General features: G+C 37.7%; 1 protein-coding gene across 1 annotated transcript; it reads right to left on the minus strand.

The window, feature by feature from the left end:
• Nucleotides 1-11595: 11595 nt before the first annotated feature.
• LOC124969006 (olfactory receptor 7G2-like) lies at nt 11596-12585 on the minus strand. Its single transcript, XM_047531843.1, has one exon. The coding sequence runs from the start codon at nt 12583-12585 to the stop codon at nt 11596-11598; it is 990 nt and encodes a 329-aa protein (XP_047387799.1).
• Nucleotides 12586-19112: the final 6527 nt, after the last annotated feature.

Here is a 19112-nt window from a genome sequence, read left to right on the forward strand (position 1 = left end):
TCATCTACACAGTGTTTAGTGAAAGCAAACAATTGTCAGTTTCACTGTAGTTTGTCAATATTCCATCATGGCTAGTGCTTAATAATTCTAGAAAATTGTAGACCATGAAAGCTGATCTAAGGCATGCCTTTTAGTTTAGAGGCCTGATATCTTTGGGAATTTACTTTTGACTTTGAGGTGAGCTACAAGTCCAAGTTAAGTTTTACATAAGATTCACCAATAAACAAGTAGTTCATTTATGTGCTGGTATTTTTCTGACCTGCCTTATCTACTCCTTCACTGATATCACCTCTTAATTACAGTAGCACCCCAGACCTAGGAAAGTAAGTTTAATATGATAACAATCCCTACCTATTTTATTACAACCATACTTTCATTTGTATTGCTGGTTAACAGTTTTCCTGATAATTTGCAATTTACTTTGAAAATATTGACAATTAGTGCTAATAATTTCCATCTATGTATTTTTTGTTTGTTCTTTTTCGTTCTACATGACATTAGAATCTGTTTTGATCTATTTATACAAGCATAGAATATATCTTATTCTAATTAAGATCCCAGTACTGTGGACATGCACTGTGGTGAGATTCATGGTGGTGTATTCATATATGTACATAGGAAAGTTAGGTCAGAATCATTCACTGTCCTATTCCTCTCCCCTCTTCTTCCATTCATTCCCCTTTGTATAATCCCCTGAACTTCTATTTCTTTAGCCTCTCTTTGTTGGGTTTAACAAATTATGTATTGAAACTACTATTGTGAAATTGGGATAACTTGGACATTTCTAAAAAGACAATGAATCTTTCAGTACATACATAGTCTGTTCTCATTACAGATGCTATTTTAGCAACATCTTAGTATAATATTAAAGGTGGATTTGCTCTCTCTGAGCTATACATAGAATTGGGACCTCAGTATCTGTATTTTGGGGTACATTTTCTATATTCTCACTTGTATTTATGCAGGATATAGACAGATAGATATCTTTAGAACTAAGTTGTATTTTATAGTGAAACATGGTGTTCTTTCCCATAATGTGTGTCAGGATAAAGGTACCTTTCCAGGTTCCTGGAGAAAGCAGAATCCATTAGATAGGAGAGGAGCTGGCATATGTGAGGAGCTGGTGAGATAGACGTGAGCAGGAACGAGAGGAGGACAGGGGTGCACTCCCGGTGTCTCAGGGAGAGGAGATCTGCCAGTACCTGGTGAAGGAAGTAAGGGACTTGTCCTGTTCAAGTTCATTTCCTCAACTCTCTATCCTGATGGTCTTTCCTAATGAGGACATCACACTCACCCAGTGAAAGTTTCCTGCTTAGCTCTTTGTATTGCTTTAATGCGTTAAGTCCCCGAGTCTCATGGGATTGACATCTGCAGGTGAGCTGTGCTCACCCCACTGTCTCTGCGATCTTCTTCTCCCTTCTATGAGCTGCACCCGAACACGGGTGTCAGGAGTTTGTGTCTTGCTCACTCTGATATCCGTCTTAGGGTGCACTAACAAATTGTCATTTTTTTTCCTTTAAATTGTTTTTCAAATTCTGCATATTTTAAGTTTTCATTTCTCTGTTTTGCAAAAAATATGTGTAAAATCGGCCAAGGAACTGAACAGACACTTTACAGAAGAAGACACACAGGCAATTAATAAATATATGAAAAAGGGTTCAATATCTCTAGTAATTAGAGAAATGCAAATTAAAACAACTCTAAGATGTCATCTTACTCCAATTAGAATGGCTATTAAGAAGAACACAAACAATAATAGATGTTGGCGTGGTTGTGGGGAAAAAGATACACTTTTACATTGCTGGTGGAGTTGCAAATTGGTGCAGCCCCTCTGGAAAGCAGTATGGAGAATCCTCAGAAAACTTGGAATGGACCCACTTTTTGACCCAGTTTTCCCACTCCTCTGTTTATACCCAAAGGACCTAAAATCAGCAAACTACAGTAACACAGTCACATCAATGTTTATAGCAGTGCAATTCACAATAGCTAGATTGTGGAACCAACCTAGATGCCCTTCAACAGATGAATGGATGAAGAAACTCTGGTATATATACACAATGGACTGCTATTCAGGCAAAAAGAAGAATAATGTTATGGCATTTGCAAATAAATAGATGGAATTGGAGAATATCATGCTAAGTGAAATAAGCCAAGCCCAAAAAACCAAAGGTTGAATGTTTTTCCTGATAAGAGGAGAATGATATATAATGGGAGTGGGGAATGAGAGAATAATGGGGGAACTTTAGAATATGTAGAAGGAAATGAGAGGGAGGGAGGTTTGAAAAATGGTGGAATGAGACAGACATCATTACCCTAGATACATGTATGATTACAGGAATGGTATGAGTCTACATTGTGTACAACCACAGAAACAAAAAGATATACCCCAGTTGTGTACAATGATTCAAAATGCAGTCTGCAAAAAATTAAAAGCCAAATAAAAAAAAAAAGATAATGGTTTGCAGAAACTAGAGAGGAAAGAAGAAAACGAAGTTGGTGGGTCGTGGCGATCTCCTAGATCAGTAAAGGAACGGGAATCAGGAGTGGGAGGTGGGGGGAGGGGAAGTGGTGGGGAGCGATATTGGCTAAACTCCATTGTTGTATAGTGTGCATGTACGAGCACATAACAGAGCTCATCAGTGTGTACAAGTATAATGCAGCAATAAAAATATGAAAAACCCCCTCAAATTTCACCACTGTGAAATGTTGAAAGTCGAATAAAAATGTATTTCTGGAAATGAAAAAATCATGTTAAGTGAAATAAGTCAAACCCCCAAAACCAAAGGCTGAATGTCTTCTTGGATAGGTGGAAACTAATTCACAATAGGAGGTTGGATAGGGAAGAATAGAGTTATTTTATATTAGGTAGAGGGGAGTGAAGGGAGGGGAAGGGTATGGGGGAAGGAATGGTAGTAGAGTGAAACAGACATCATCACCTCATGTACATGTATGACGGCATGACCCATGTGATCCTGCAGTATGTATAACCAGAAAAATTAGACATTACACTCCATTATGTCTGAACTATCACAAATAATTAGAACAAATAAAATTAAAAATAAAAAATGATAATGGTTTAGTCTTCAAGCAATATTTGAGAAGACTATCTAATCAAAATTGTATCATCACCCACTTATCAGGGAAAACATTCACCCTTCCGTGAAAAATGGATGATGATATATAATGGGGGTGGGTGGGTGGGGAGTGAGAGAAGAATGGAGGAACTTTATGTAGAAGGAAATGAGAGGGAGGGAGTGTGAAAAATGGTGGAATGAGGCAGACATCATCACCCTATGTACATGTGTGATTACACAAATGGTATGAATCTACATTGCACAACCACAGAAGTGAAATGATGTACCCCAATTGTGTACAATGAATCAACATGCACTCTATAAAAAGTAAAAAAACAAATAATTTAAAAAATGGTAGTGAGAGCAGCTTGGCTTCAGGAGGCACACTCTAGAGTCAGGGGCACAGATCCTGCTTCTGCGCTCTAATTGACTACTTTCTGTCCACATGGCCAGAGAACTGGACACCTTGGATGTTAAAGGAGGCCTCTGGGGTTTTTATTTAGAAGGCTCATGATGGAGTCTTGTTGACCTTGAGTGTTCCTGATCTGGTCCTGTAGGTTACTTCAAACGGTGGTATGAGGTCAACTGTGAAGTGTGATATCCTGGCTTGAAATGTACATGAGTGTTTCCTAAATGAAAACCCCTGTCCAGACCTCTCATCCACTCTAGCTACAGTCTCATTCTCTTCCCCGTGTAGCCCAAGTCCTCCTAGAGATCTCTGTGTTCACTCTACCTGTTCATGGTAACATTCTACCATGTTTTTCTGAGGTCAGTCCAATCAGGCTTTGGTCTAATTTCTTCTCTGGCATGACCAAGGTTGTCCTCACCCATCACCATCTTCTCCTAGCTCAGTGTACTGACTTCTGATGCTGGATGTTATGGAAGGCATCACAAATCCATCCACCCAACCAAGAGTGACCTTAGTTAAATTATTTCTTGGAGACTTTCTTGAAACTTTGAGGTGTTTGAGTCCACAGTCCTGGTCTGGGCAGTGTTTCACTCTTAGGCTCACTCATATTTTGCAAGTAAAGAAGCACAATGCAGAAGAATAAAACTAGACCCCTGTATATCATTAGTTACAAATATCCACTCAAAATGGATTAGTGACTTAAGTATAAGACTCAAAGCTATCAAATTATTACAAGGAAATGTAGAAAAATTCTTCAGAACATTGGAACTAATTGCCTATATATCATCAGTTAAAATATTCACTTAAAATGGATTAGGCACTTAAGTGTGAGTCCCAAAGCTATCAGTTATTTTAGAAGGAAACATAATAGAAACCCTATAGGACATTGGCCTGGGTAATAATTTTTTAAAAATTAGTCCCCAAATGCACAGGTTACAAAACAAAAATTGACATATTGGACTACATAAAACCTGAAAGTTTCTGTACAGCCAAGGAAAAAAACAACATATCAGAGAAATGAACCAGAGAGTGGGATAAAATATTTGTAAACTATATATCTGACAAGGTGTTCATATCCAGAATACATATGGAATGCAAACAACTTACAGTTAAAAACACCAATAACTCAATTAAACAATGGGCTAAACATCTGAATAAATATTTCTCAAAAGGAGACATACAAATGGATAATGGATATGTGAAACAGGCTCTGTTTTTAATAATTAGGGAAACATAAATGAAACCCACAATGAGGGACCACATCTCCCCAGTGAGAAGGGTTCCCAAAGACAGAAGGACGTGGAGAAAGAAGACTTAAGTGCACTGTTGGTGGGAATGTAAACTAGTAGAGTCATAATGGAGAAGAGTATGGAGGCTCTTCTAGAAACCAGAAATAGAGCTAGCACAGGGCCTAGGAACGCCACTTTTTGCTGTACAGTCAGTGAAGTCAACATTTTGAAAGACCCCTGCGCCACCATGGTCTTGCAGCACTGCTCATAACAGCAAGAATGTGGGATCAACTAAATATCTATCTGAGGGTGTGTGAGGGAAACTGGGCTTGCCCTAGGTAGTTATCCTGGTCTGGGTTTGTGGGTCAGTGGTAGAATGCTTGCCTAGCATGTGTGAGGCACTGGGTTCAATCCACAGCATCACATAAAAGCAAATAAATAAAAAAGAGTTATTACATCCATCTACAACTAAAAATGTTTTCAAAATACAGTTATCTTGCCTGATATTGATGCAATGTTTAGTGGCAAGCTTTCTCTCCTTTGTGGATTATTTTAGATAGTGTGTTGGATCAGACTAGGGCTTGTACATGCTATACAAACACTACCACTGAGCTATATCCCGAGTCCACATTTTGGACTATTATGAGTCAACATATTTGGGTAATCTTGCACATGCCCTCTGGTGGAGATTAGCAATATTTTTGTCCTGGGAGTGGAGTTATTGTGTATTTGAGGGCAGCTCTTCTCCTTTGGGTAGTTTCAAAGTGTTTTCCTAAGTGGTTGAACAAAATTACACTCCTGATATAATTTCTTGTGTTACAAATAGTTACCAGCTCATTTTCATCACTCTTAAAATCTAGTGCATGTAAAATATTATTTCATTAAGTTTACATTTTTTAATTTTGAGTTTGAATGTCTTCTCAGACACATGGACAATGTACTTTCTCCATTTTTTGGTAATATCTGTTTTTGTTATTTCTATTGAACTGCCTTTTTCCCTTTGTAGTTCATATGAGTTTTTAAAATGCTTTTTAGTGCATTATAGTTATAATAATATTGGAATTCGTTGCCCCAAACACAATGGGTGGTAGTCTTGATATTGAGCTACATCCCCAGCCCAGTGGTGCAAAACTGCACTTCAATCCAATCACAACTTGGTCCCATTCAACTCTCTTTGAAAATTTCAGTATCAAGGATAGATGAGATAAAAGCCTGTATCTCAGGACTCAACCCATGTAGTCATGGCTAAGGAAGCCTGTACCCCTGTTTCAGATCATTACCCCTATAGAAATCGTTTGGAGAAATAACATAACTGTAGTGCACACAACACGTACCAGTGACGTAAGGTAGATTTGATGCCTCTTAGGGTACTTGTCAATGACAACTCCGGAGAAGTAACCAAAGAAGCTGCGCCCCACATACACAGTCATCTAAAACACACTTCCCTGAATTTCCAGAGGTTTCCCAATCTTGGAAAGTCCATAGAGAAATGAGACAATAGGCTCGGACACAGCTTGCACTGTGTCAAAACCCACTAATTACAGCCAATGGAGTCAGAAGAAAATTACCCTAAGAAGTCCATTTGGAATTAAACTCAATGCTACACACACACTGGTTTCCGTGAACACACCATTGAGAGAAGACTCCTCACTAAGAAGACACCCACATAAAGTGGAAGAAAATTCAATCCCAACAGATGCATTAATCTCAACATAGAAACCCAAGAAGTATGAAAAAAAAATACAAGGCAACATGACTTTTAAAAATTAACAGCCATGTAGACACCAACTCTGAAAATACTGGATAAAGAATGGAAAAGACCGATTTTAAAATGACCAATAAATTCAAGAGGATACAAATAAAAGCTGAATAGATTAACAAAGACATTGCAGGATATGAAAGACCAATTCCCTAAAGAGAAAGAGATCCTGAAAAATATACCAAACAGAAATCTCTGGGAAAACATTAAAGACCAAATGTACAAATCATAGGATTAGATGAGGGATTTCAGTTACATGCTAATGATATAGAAAACCTACTCAGTGAGACAATAGCAGAAAATGACTACATTCTGGACATGATGGGAAATCTGGAAGAAACTGATTAATTTTTGGACATGTAATACCTACCAAAGTGAACAAAGTGGACATAAAAAAGCATAAATAGAGGAATACCAGATAATGGTTTTGGTATCACAGTTATACTGGCTTCATAGAATATATTTGGGAGTGTTCTCTCCATTTTAATGTCATGGAATAAGTTGAGGAAGATTGGTATTAGTTCTATGTTAAAGGTCTGGTAGAACTCAGCTGAGAATACTTCTGGTCCTCAGGTATACTTTTTGGAAAGCTTTTAATTACTGTTTAATTTCATTACTTGATATTGGTCAGTTTAGTTCTTGTATATCTTCCTGGTTCAATTTGGGCAGATCATATGTATGAAGAAATTTGTCAATGTCCTGTAGATTTTCCCATTTATTGGAGTATTAATTTTAAAAATAGTTTCTAAAGGTCTTCTGTATTTCAGAAGTATCTGTGGTGATATCTCCATTTTGATCTCTACTTTTGCTTATTTGTATCTTCTCTTTATTTTGGTTAGTTTGAATGAGGGTTTCTCAACCTTATTGTTACCTTGATATTTTATATTCTTAGTATTTCTACTCATATTCTGGGAGGGTTATCACTTCTACTTTTATATGTAGGAATTTTAGTTAGCTGCTTTCCTTTTACTATGTGTTCTGGATTGGGAAAATGTCTTCTTGTCAATATTTTAACTCAATTTGAATTTGCTTTTATGTGTAGTCTCTAACACCACACTGAATACAATGCCTTATACTAATAAATCATAAAAATGTAATTATTAAAAGAGTTTCTAGGAGGATACTAATCTGCATGGCAATTGGGAGTGATTTTCTTGAATTTGTTGAGAAATTAGATCCTAAGAAGGTAAAATTGCTTTTAAACGATTCTTGGCTCACAGCTTTGCGGTTCCCTCACTGCTTGAGTTCTGGGCTGTACAGGAGTCAAGACTTACCATGTCCCCTCCACCATTTTTTTGGAGCAAGTTTGTTTGTTTATTTATTTTTCTTGCTGAGGTCTTTGAAAGAGCATATTTTCTTATTGGGACTTGAGTTTTGTAGTTTGTTTATTCTCATTTCTGACCCAAAATAGACAAGCTTGTTAAGTGAATCTGTGTGAAGATTTTCAGTGCAGGATTTCACTCCTTTATTGGATGTACAGCTCTAATACATCACTCTTTCTGGAAGTCTAAAATATACACTGTTTCAAGGAGAGTGGAATTTGTCAGCCTACCCTCCAGTCCTTTCTAGGCTTGGAAGAAATGACTCAGGTAACACCGAATTTGGTCAGAATTTAATTGGACTTAGTATCCTACCATACCTACTGTCAGCCAGTTTCTTACTCAGAGCTCAGACTGCCTGTTTCAAGTTAAAGAGTTCTTAGCTCTTCTCAGCTTTGTAGACTCAACTTAACACTTCCCGAATTATTGTCTTTTTAATAATTTTTGTGGAGTTGCTATAATTGTGTGGCTCCCTTTGTTCCACCTTATTCCATTCCCCAAAGAGATAAATTACATGGCTTTAAAGGAAGTCAAATTATAGTTCTTTGAAAGTAAAGAAGGTGTTGTATGTGGGCAAAAGAAGTTTGAAATAATCAAAAGGTGAGAGGAAAGCAAGGTAGTGCATGAATGTCCTAAAGAGAGAGGAAACGGAGTAGAAAGGAGAGAACTAGAGGTTTCAAAATTGAAGGGAGATATGAGAAAAATGTGAATAATAAAACAAAGAAACATGTAGAGTAAAACCACACCGTTAATAAAATTGAACTAAAGCAAAATACAAAAACCTAAAGAAAACCCCAACCCCCAAAATACTACTTCTTAGAAAAGTAGAAGAAAATAGTAAAAAGATTGGTAAAAGAAAAGAAATAATAAAATAAGGTAGAAGAAGCAGAAATGTGTACATGTATAAACATGAAACAATCTGTAAATATCACCAGAACAACAATGCCTTATAAAGCTGCATTCCTATCATCTTAATTCCAAATAGCAGAGCAACTGGGAAGTGCCCTGTTCCTATACTCTGCCATCTAGTAAATAAATGGTGCTGGGAAAACTGGATATTCACATGTAGAAGAATGAGGATTCTCATATTTTGTTCTGCACATAAGTTAACTCAAAGTGGAATTAACTCAGGACTAAGAATTACGTCAAAAACATTAAAATGACTGGAGGAAAACAAGGGTTAAACACTCCACAATTGGACACAGGCACTGACTTTCTTAACAAGAACCCTAAAGTTCAGTGCATAAACCAGAGAATCAATAAGTAAAGTGGCATCTAATTCAAAAGATTCTGTACAGTAAAGGAAAGAATGAAGAGCCTAAAGAGAGAACCTACAGAAGGGGATAAAATTTTTTCCCTCTTCCAGCAGGGATTAATATACATAATATATAACGTATTCAAAAACAATATAAAATTCTACAAATAACTAAATCAATAAATGGTCAAAAGGGCTAAACAGATATTTCTTGAAAGAAGAAATACAACTTGTCAGCAAATATAGGAGAGACCATTCAACATCATCCATAGCAATTACGGAAATGCAAATTGAAACTACATTGAGGTTGATTTCATCTCAATCCAGTTAGAATGGCAAGCATCTAGAAGATAAATAATAAAAAACGTTGGTGAGGATGTGGTCGAAATGGTATACTCATACATTGTTGGTGAGACTGCAAATTAGTTCATTCAATTTAGAAAGCAATACAGGGATTCCTTGACAGACTCGGAATGGAACCACCATATGACCCAGATATTCTACTCCTCAGTATTTATCCCAAAGGACTAAAATCAACATACTATCATGATATAGGTATATTAATTCTTATAGCTGTGCAATTCACAATAGCCAAATTATGGACTCAGGCCATTTGTCTGTCCAGAGATTAATAGAGAAGAAAATATAGTACATACATGTAATGGTATTTAAATCATAAAGAAGAATGAAATAATGGCATTTGCTGATAAATTAAGGGAACAGGGGAACATCATGGAAATTGAAATAAGTGAGACCCAGAAAGTCAAAGTTCAAATCTTTCTCTCATATGTGAAAGCTAGAGGAAATTAAGAAGAGGAGTGGTGTGCAGCTACATGAAAATAGAAGAGAGATCAGTGGAGTAGAGGTAGAGAATTCAAGGGAAAGCAGGAGGGAAGGGAAAAGGGAGGAACTGCACAATGCAACTGAACAAATTATATTCTGTACATATGTAAACATACCAGAGTGAATTCCACATTTATGTGTATCTTCAAAGCACTTGTCTAAAAAACAATCAATAAATAGAAAGCAGACCAGAAGAGTAGAGGGAAAGGAGGAAAGGAGAAGAAGAGGAAGTACTGGGAACTGAAATGCTGCAAATTATGATTCTTATGTGTAAGATTATGTAAAAGCGAGTCCTCATATTATGGGTAAGCATCGTGTACTAATAAAAACATTGTAAAAGATATGGCATAATTTAACAAGTTCAAAAAGACAGAGTTTTTTATCTTTAAAATTTATTTATTTATATATTATTTATTTTTTTCACAGATTGCATTTTGATTCATTGTACACAAATGGGGTAGAAGTTTTCCTTCCCATGGTTATACACAACATAGATTCACACCATTCGTGTAATCATACATGTACGTAGGGTAATGATGTCTGTCTCATAACATCAAGGGCCAGAAGAAATAGTTTTATTAAAAGCTAAGGTTCTTTTCCTGAAATCCACTTCATCAAATATTGTCATCATTGTTGTGTTATTATTTTGATGATGATTAGTTTTACTATTAATACTATTGCTGCTATTTAAATGGTGGACTTCATGGACTAGTAATGGTATTACTATAGTATGTATAGTATATTATGTATATTAGTATGTATATAGTATGTATGTGTATAGTATATATAGTATATTTAATGAATTTTTGTAATAAATTTTGCATGTTTGCTTATAAAGGTGATAAAATCACGCAGTTGAATCTTGTGACAATGCCATTGTGTTGGCACACATGACCAATGACTGTCAATTTCAAAGGTTTCAGGAAAATCAAATAATATTGCAAATAATAAATATAAATTTTAATGGAGCTGCTTATAGGAAGAGGAGGAAGGAATACGTAATAGGAGGATTCTTTATATCTATTCTATCTTTATTTTTAACCTGGTGGACTGTATGTATGTTTTATTATGTTGCAACAAATTTAAGCCTACAGGTAAGTTTTATACACTAAGTGTATGAGAATTGATAATATGTTATTTGAGGCATATGACACTTGAGGCAAATGCATTCTCTTTTGTTTTTGAAATATTCATACCTAAAATGTTCTCAGACTTGAGAGCCTCAGAACCTCACAAAGGGCTTATTTATGAATCATGTCTTTAGACATCTCCACAAGATTCAAACTCAATAGTCCTTGAGTGAGATCAATGAACCTGCATTATGAACATGGTTCTCAGGTGACTCACCTCTGCAGGTGCTCTGTGGGCACCAGTGGAGGAAGCTCTGCTCTGGAAGACCATGGGGGAATGACAGGGAGCTGTCCACGAGTGTGGTGCTGAATGCTTTTCCTTTGTGCCACCCTCCCCACCTCCTGCTCCAATGACAGACTGTCATGTTCTGCTGATATTTTATTTTCACACATGGAGAGATGACTCTGAGAAGCTTTTCTGTCTCTTGGAAAGTAGTTATCTTTAATCCTACCTGATTGTTTTCTCTTTCACTGCTTTTTTAAACATACCTAATATCTCCTCCAAAACTGGCCTCTTTCAACACAGGAAAATTGTTTTCTTCACAAAAACAACATTAAAAAGTTTTGAATGAGAGTGTTAAATGTTCACTGGATGTACTTTGGAAAACTGGCTTAAATATGACGTCAAACACCTGAAGAATGTTATTCTACTTAATATTTTCCTCAAGGCTTCCCTCACATCCCTGTTCCTCAGGCTGTAGATAAAGGGGTTCAGCATTTGGGGGACCACAGTGTACATCATTGAAGCCACTGCAGTCTTCCTGGATGACTCAGTAACTGCAGAGCTAAAATACACACCAAAACCTGTGCCATAGAACAAGAAAACGACTAAGAGATGAGACCCACAGGTGGAAAAAGCTTTATATTTTCTGCCAGCTGATGGCATTCTCCAAAGGGAAGAGACAATTTGAGTATATGAGAAAATGATTCCAGACAGAGAACTACCAGCCAATATGATAGAGAAAAAATAAACCAAAATATTATTGATGAGGGTATCAGAACAGGCAGGCTCAATGACCTGAGCTAGTTCACAGAAGAAGTGGGGGATATGCAGGTCAGTGCAGAAGGACAGCCTCAGCACCATCAGAGTGTGGAGGAGGGCATCCAGAGAACTGATGCCCAGAGAGATCAGAACCAGTGTCACACAGAGGGAAGGATTCATGATGATGGTGTATATCAGTGGGTGACAAATGGCCACATAGCGGTCATACGCCATTGCTGTGAGGAAACAGTTCTCTAAGACAAGAAAAGCCAGGACAAAGAAGACCTGGGAGAGGCAGCCTGTGTAGGAAATGCTCTGTCTCTGTGATTGGATGTTGACCAGCATCTTGGGGATGGTGCTTGTGCTCAAGCAGATATCAGTAAAGGACAGGTTGGAGAGGAAGAAGTACATGGGGGTGTGGAGGTGGGGGTCAGAGTTCACAGCCAGGATGATGAGCAGGTTTCCCAGGATGGTGACCAGGTACATGGACAGGAAGAGGCTGAAAAGGAGCGGCTGCAGTGCTGGGTCCTCTGTCAGTTCCAGGAGCAGGAATTCTAAACCAGCTGTGTTGTTTCTTGTTTCCATGTTATCGGTGAATCTAAAGCCAAAGATGGGTGACATGACACGAAAAGCTGTGATTCCTGGACCCAAGCAGCAGCAGCATGACTTGGGGACTTGTGAGAAATGCTGATATATGGAACCCACAGCAGACCTACTGATAATGAGCTCTGGATGAGGAACAACACTGCATGATTTAACAAACATCCTCACATGTTAACTTTAAAAATTTTTTAAAAATTTTATTTGTTCTAATTAGTTGTACATGTGAATTGCTGCTCAACATACTCTCTTTTAAATGAAAGCCCAAATGAACATTGATTTCCTTCCCTCTATTTCTCTCTTCTTCCTTCCTTTATCTTCCTCACCTTCTTCCCTGTACTCTTTTATTCACCCTTGTTTTTTTGAGAATTAACTTTCTTGCACATGGTGAAAAGTGCTGAGAATGCAATAAAGAGAGATGATTTTTGTTTCAGAACTATATTATGCTGTCAAATAGAAATATGTACATAAAATTCTGAAGTCTATTGCATATAGAGGAAATTTATCTCCCTATGCTGGTAGGTGCCATATGACTGAAAAAACAAAAATAAGTGAATGAGAGAAAAGATAAAATTTGCAGGCTTGTAAAAATGCACAAAAAGCAACAATTTGTGCTCAGAAGACAAAGACATAAGAGATGAATAGCACTAGCATCCTGTAGATCCTGCAGAACATGGATCTCCTTCGGGAGACAGAGTTAGATATCAGAGCAAAGATAATTTGGGGAAATTATTGGACTCATACACGCAGAATTATTTTCATCCTCTAGCCCTTGTTTTGTAAGAGAGGCAAATTCTTTAACTGGGGATGGAAGACCTGCAATCTATGATTCCATAAGCCCTCTGGATGGTTTTGATATATGATGATTTTTTTCTTTGGTACCAAGAACTGAACCCAGGATGCTTAGCCACTGAGCCACATTCCCAAACCTTTTTTAAATTTTTTATTAGAGACAGGTTTTCACATATGTTGCTTAGAGCCTTTCTAAGTTGCTGAAACTGGCTTTGAACTTGTGATCCTCCTGTCTCAACCTCTCAAGCCAGTGAGATTAAAGTCATGTGCCATCATGGAAATGTATGACGAATTTTAAGAATCCTAAAAAATAAAAATAAATAATGGGTACTGTATCTTCAAGTGAACTTTATGATATTTTCCACTACTGCTCTCTCCATCTATTCCTTTTCAGTCTTTCCTCTTTTCCCTCCCCTCACTTTATTAAAACAAATATGATTGATTGCCAACCCTCTGTTATGTGCAAAGTGCTGAGAAGGAAACAAATGACAAGGTGCAATTTTCGATCAAACTTATTCAAAGATATCTTTAAAAGGCCAGAATGAAATTTTGAAGTTTGTTTTCTATAGCCCTGACTCCACAAGTTTGGCTTGCTTCAGATCATCTGAAAGTCTTGCCAAATTGTACATGTTCGAGTTGTTAGTGTCATCCTCCTTCATCCATGAGGACACTAAGGTATGATGAGTTTACAACTTGAATGTAACATCCACAGAGACTAAGACTGGGTTTGTTCTCAAATATTCTGACATATCTGATATATATTTGATAGCCCTGTTTATGACTCTGAATTGTACAGAAGTTCTATTCTTAAATGATGACTCAGACTTTATAGTTTTCCTGTGCATCTTTAATATTTTCTTCCTGAACATAACCCCTAGACTTTTTCTTGCCTTAAAAATATGTCAATCTCTACCCATGAAATTAATGACAGCAGGTAGAAGACATCCATCCATGTGAATCTGAGGAAAGGTTAGAAAATGGTGCCTCCAAAATTGAAGTTCATAAAACTACCCCCTGGTATCATAAGCCATGTCCTTTAGAAGTTAATTATAATAAATTCAGGGAACTCATTATGGGATTCTCTGTTTTATCTTAAGGGAGTTTTCTTCTCTTAAGTTGATAGGTGGCATATCATTTTTTAAAAAAATCTGTTAAGTATAAAAATAGTTGAAATAGTTAATATAACAGATGAAAATATGAATGATTTATGGCTATTCAGAAAATAAAATTTTATAAGGTGAACACACAAGTTAATCAGGGTTCAAGTATGAGCATCCTTGCAGAGAAATGGTCCCTGTCCTCAAGGGGAAGATGCTATGACAGCATTACCATGTGGTGTAACACTGGTCTCACACACTCTTTGTAGATATGCATCTCCTACCATTACTTTGTATATCTTGAATATATGAAAATTTTATTGAATTTTGCTTAAATGAAACTGGAAGAAACTGTGAGGGATGTTTCATAATGAGAAATGGATAGAACAAAGTGCCCAATACAATACTTCACTTATGAGACTCTCATACTGACATTTCCTGTTGGGTCCTTTATGAAATGTTATGAAATATTACTCCTTCCTCAGAAATTGGTAGTGTATCAGGGCAGTTGATGAAAAAGCAAAGAAAGGGACCATCCCTTCCACGATGAATGCGAATATCAGGGAAGTCTTTAATGTACTAAAACTACCTTTGGGAATGATGGTCAGGTAGAAAAAAATGAAAGGGACATGACATACCGATATATTCATTCAGTATGGGCATATGATGGAATACATATGAATTAAAATGTATCAGAGAAGAAATGAAATAGATACATGAATAATATTTCAAAATATTAACTAAAAAATTTAGTTAGTTAGTTGGTTTCAATAATATTGTTCAACATCTCACCTGGATATTGAAGATGGAAGATGTGTCCTCAGGAAATACAGACAGATTAAATACATCAGTGAAGACTGGCCAGGAAGGGTTTCTGGGAAGGGACTCAGTTGTTGCTTCCTGCCTGGGGCATGGCTGTTGAGTGAGGTGATCTGAGGCTGAATTCTATAGTCTGAATCTCTGGGTCTCAATATCCAAACTCCTCATTATAACAGATAATTTAGTTAGCATTCTGTTCTCAAGAGTGCATGTCCTTAAAGACCAACCCTGCAGAAGTGAGGGACTCAGGATGATTGATTCCTGACCCAAGAGGCCATGGTCACACCGCTCAGTTCTCTCCATTATTTCTGCTGAACTCCATCTCACAGACTTTGTCCACATAACATGGGGTATTCTACAAATGAATTCAAGGTCTCCTTTTAGGTCAAAATCAACGTCATCTCTATTTAATTAATGCTTTAAGGAAGCTTGGTTCCATTTTAGTTGTCACCATGTATTATATATGTGGGTCTAAATCATGTATTTATAAATATTTATTAAAAAGTTTTTTAGACACCTGTATGTTGCTATAACAAAACACAAGATAAATCATTGAAATAAGGAAAGTTTTATTTTTGCTCATGGCTTTGGATATTTGTTTCATATTTGTTTTGCCTGTTTTTCTGTGCCTATAGTAGCTCTGTATGACATAGAAACAGTATGTGGTGGAGGAGGTGTTTGGTTTGGATCTGAAATGTCACCCCTACCAATGCTTCTGAGTTGAAATCACTGTTCCTAGTTCAGCAAGGTTCAGGGGTGACATTTTTAGAAATGGTTGTTTAATGATGACTTCGACGTCATCAGTGCATACTCTCCATTTGACAGATTAATTGATTGATAACTGGATGGACTACTGGGAAAAAGCATCTAGTTGGAGGAAGTAAGTCACAATTGGCCTGTGCTGGAAGGGTTGATTCCCTCTTTGTCTTCCCTGCTGTCAGACTAAAACATACTGAGTACTTTTCTTCTTTCAGGCCTTTCCAGCATGAAATTTGTGCCTTGGAGCCAGCTGGCCATGTACTGAATCCCCTGACACTTTGAGGTAAAATAAATCTTCACTTCAAAAACTTGTTTTGCCACAACAATGAAAATCGAATATAGATATTGGTACTGAGAATTGGGGTCATCGCTGTGACTCTACCTGACCAGGTTGTACACAGTTCTTGGAGTTGGTTAGTGCAAAGAGTTTGTGAAAGTTTGGAGATGAAGGATAGAGAAGCTGTAGAATGTAGTTAGTAGAGCTTAATAGGCAATTCTGTGGGAGTTCAGAAGATCAGAATTTCACTAGAAATGTGAACAGCAAAGATCGTGCTCATAAGGTTTCAGATGGAATAAGGAATCTAAAGGGAGTTGGACTGAAGTTCATTCATCTTACATCTGTCAAAGAACTTGTCTATATTTTGTCTGTCCTGAGATTTGAGGATGTGTGAAGCTGAATTTAAAAGTGTTGTACTAATTAATCAGAAGGAGGAAATTAGAAGAGAGTATGGGATTCCAGCAATTGCATGAATATTGCTGGATATTTTAGTCAGGTTTAAAGTTAGAAAAAGAAGTAAAGGAGAAGAGAACAATTTGAAAATTTGTGGTTTGACCCAAATGTATGTGTAAAATTGGAGCTCAGGAATGTGATGTTGCTGAGGAAGTTACTGTCACTACGGAGAAGTTAAATAGCTTGCATCCTGACAAAGTACCTGAAAGATACTCTGCATCCTGACAATAGGAAAGATGCTTTAAGGGAATCTCAGCATTGAGCAGACCCTGCTCATTTCAGGCCATTGACCATACCCTGCTCATTTCAGGCTTCAGGGTACAAAAATAAATCTCACTGGAAAACTCAGCTCTAAGAGGATATTGGCAGCAACCTGGTCACACAAGGCCACCTAAGAAGTTTTACCATCAGGATTCATTTCACCAGGCATGAGAGCTGCACATGTACTCATGTCCACCGCAGCTGTGGTCCTAAGCAGCTACTGCTCAGGCTGGTGACAAACCACATGGTGTCTCGGAGGAGACTTTGGACTTGGGCTTTTCAGTAATGCTGGAACTCTGAAGACTCTGGGGACTGTGGGAGTTGAACTGAATGCATTTTATATTGTGAATTGGTCATGAACATTTGGGGACAAGAAGTGGAATATAAGGTTTGAATTTAGAATGTCTTGTCTACAACCCAGTTGTGCCAAGTCAGTGGAGTAGACTGAAGAAAGGCCAAAGACACAGCATGATAGTGGCATGTGAGACATGATTTATTGAGGAAAGTTTGAAAGAGATCAGTGAGTGCCCTAAAAAGGGATCAGTGTCGGTAGGTTGAACCAAAAGCACCTTTATCCCTCACAGTGTTTGCCGAGCAGTACCTCCTCTCTCTCATGGTGAATTGTACAGAAGCATCTGCTGAACAAGTGACACATACCATCTCCAGGGCAGCTTGAGTTCCAGCTGGGTCCCCATTTAGAGAGGGGTTTTATGTGTTAGGCTACAGAAGCAGCAATATCACTAGCATTTACTTGCTTGTGTGATCAACACTCCCAGGAGCAATGTCCTGGCATACATGCAAGGAAGCAGCTTCTCCAGATACCAGTCACTTACTCTTGTTCCTAGTGGGCATAAGAGAAATCCAGAGTCCTTCAAGACAATATATGAGTGTACATTCAAGCATGGTATTGCTCTTCTTGTTTCTTTATCTTGTCTAGGTTTTGGGGGAGAAAAAGGGAGCATCCAGGAACATGGTGTTTTATAGAACCTCATTTCTTGAGATATTATACATGCAAAAAAACTCAGGCAATGAAAGCATAGACCCCAAGGCAGCCGTGTATAGAAGTGGGATTTTTAAGCAATGATGGATCATGAAGGTTCTGACCTCATCTGTGCATTAGTCCAAAGGGTGGATGAATCATAGCTGAGGACTCCTGGGACAGGGGACCCAGTTGGAGGAAGAAGTCCACTGGGGACCTTCCCTGGGAAGCTTGACCCTCTCTACAGCCCTTCCTCAATTTCTGTCTGCTCCCCACCTGCCACGTGCTGAGCAGTTTTCCTCTCTACACTCTTCAGCCATGACATTTCTCCTTGGAGCTTCCCAACCATGAACTGAGTCCTCTGAAACCACCAGCCAGGGGAAACCGTTCCTTTAAGTTGTTCTTGTCAGATATTTTGTTCACAGAAACAAAAGACTGAATAACACAAGACATGCAGAGAGAGAGAGAGATAGAGAGAGAGAGAGAGAGAGAGAGAGAGAGAGAGAGAGAGAGAGAGAAAGAGAGAGAGAGAGAGAGAGAGAGAGAGAGAGAGAGAGAGAGAGAGAGAGAGAGAGAGAGATATTGTGGAATGTGTTTCTATTGTCCCTTTTGAGGCAAACCCCCAGAACCCACTCACCTTCCACTGTGGTCACCTTTAAAAGGTCCTCCACCCCCAATACCACAGCTGGACACCCATCACACCTTTTGTGCACAAGACATTGGGGGATAAATACCCAGAGAGAATGACTGTAAAAGCACATACACTCAGAGGTTTTCTCCTTACTCATTAATAGAGGTTTTCTGACTCTTAAGCCTTTTTCCCTGTATATTTCAGGGCAAATACTAAAAAGTTCTCTTCTTAAAAGTCATTGAATGTTTACTGAATGTTTGTGAATTTCATTCTCTCTCTAGATTTGGTTTTTATTCATTTATTTATTGTTGGTATGTTGATATGTCCCTGCACTGTGCAAACTTGGGAAGATTTCAAGCTTCATTTAGTAGGTAGAACTGTTGGTCCATGTTGATGCTCATTGTATAATTTTAAAACTTATATAATTTTATATTTAAGAACTTC

The sequence above is a fragment of the Sciurus carolinensis genome, chromosome 17 (assembly GCF_902686445.1).
Source record: "Sciurus carolinensis chromosome 17, mSciCar1.2, whole genome shotgun sequence".
NCBI lineage: Eukaryota > Metazoa > Chordata > Mammalia > Rodentia > Sciuridae > Sciurus > Sciurus carolinensis.

Excerpts from the sequence above, each read along its gene's own strand:
- LOC124969006 (XM_047531843.1), bottom strand. The coding sequence starts at position 12,585 with ATGGAAACAAGAAACAACACAGCTGGTTTAGAATTCCTGCTCCTGGAA.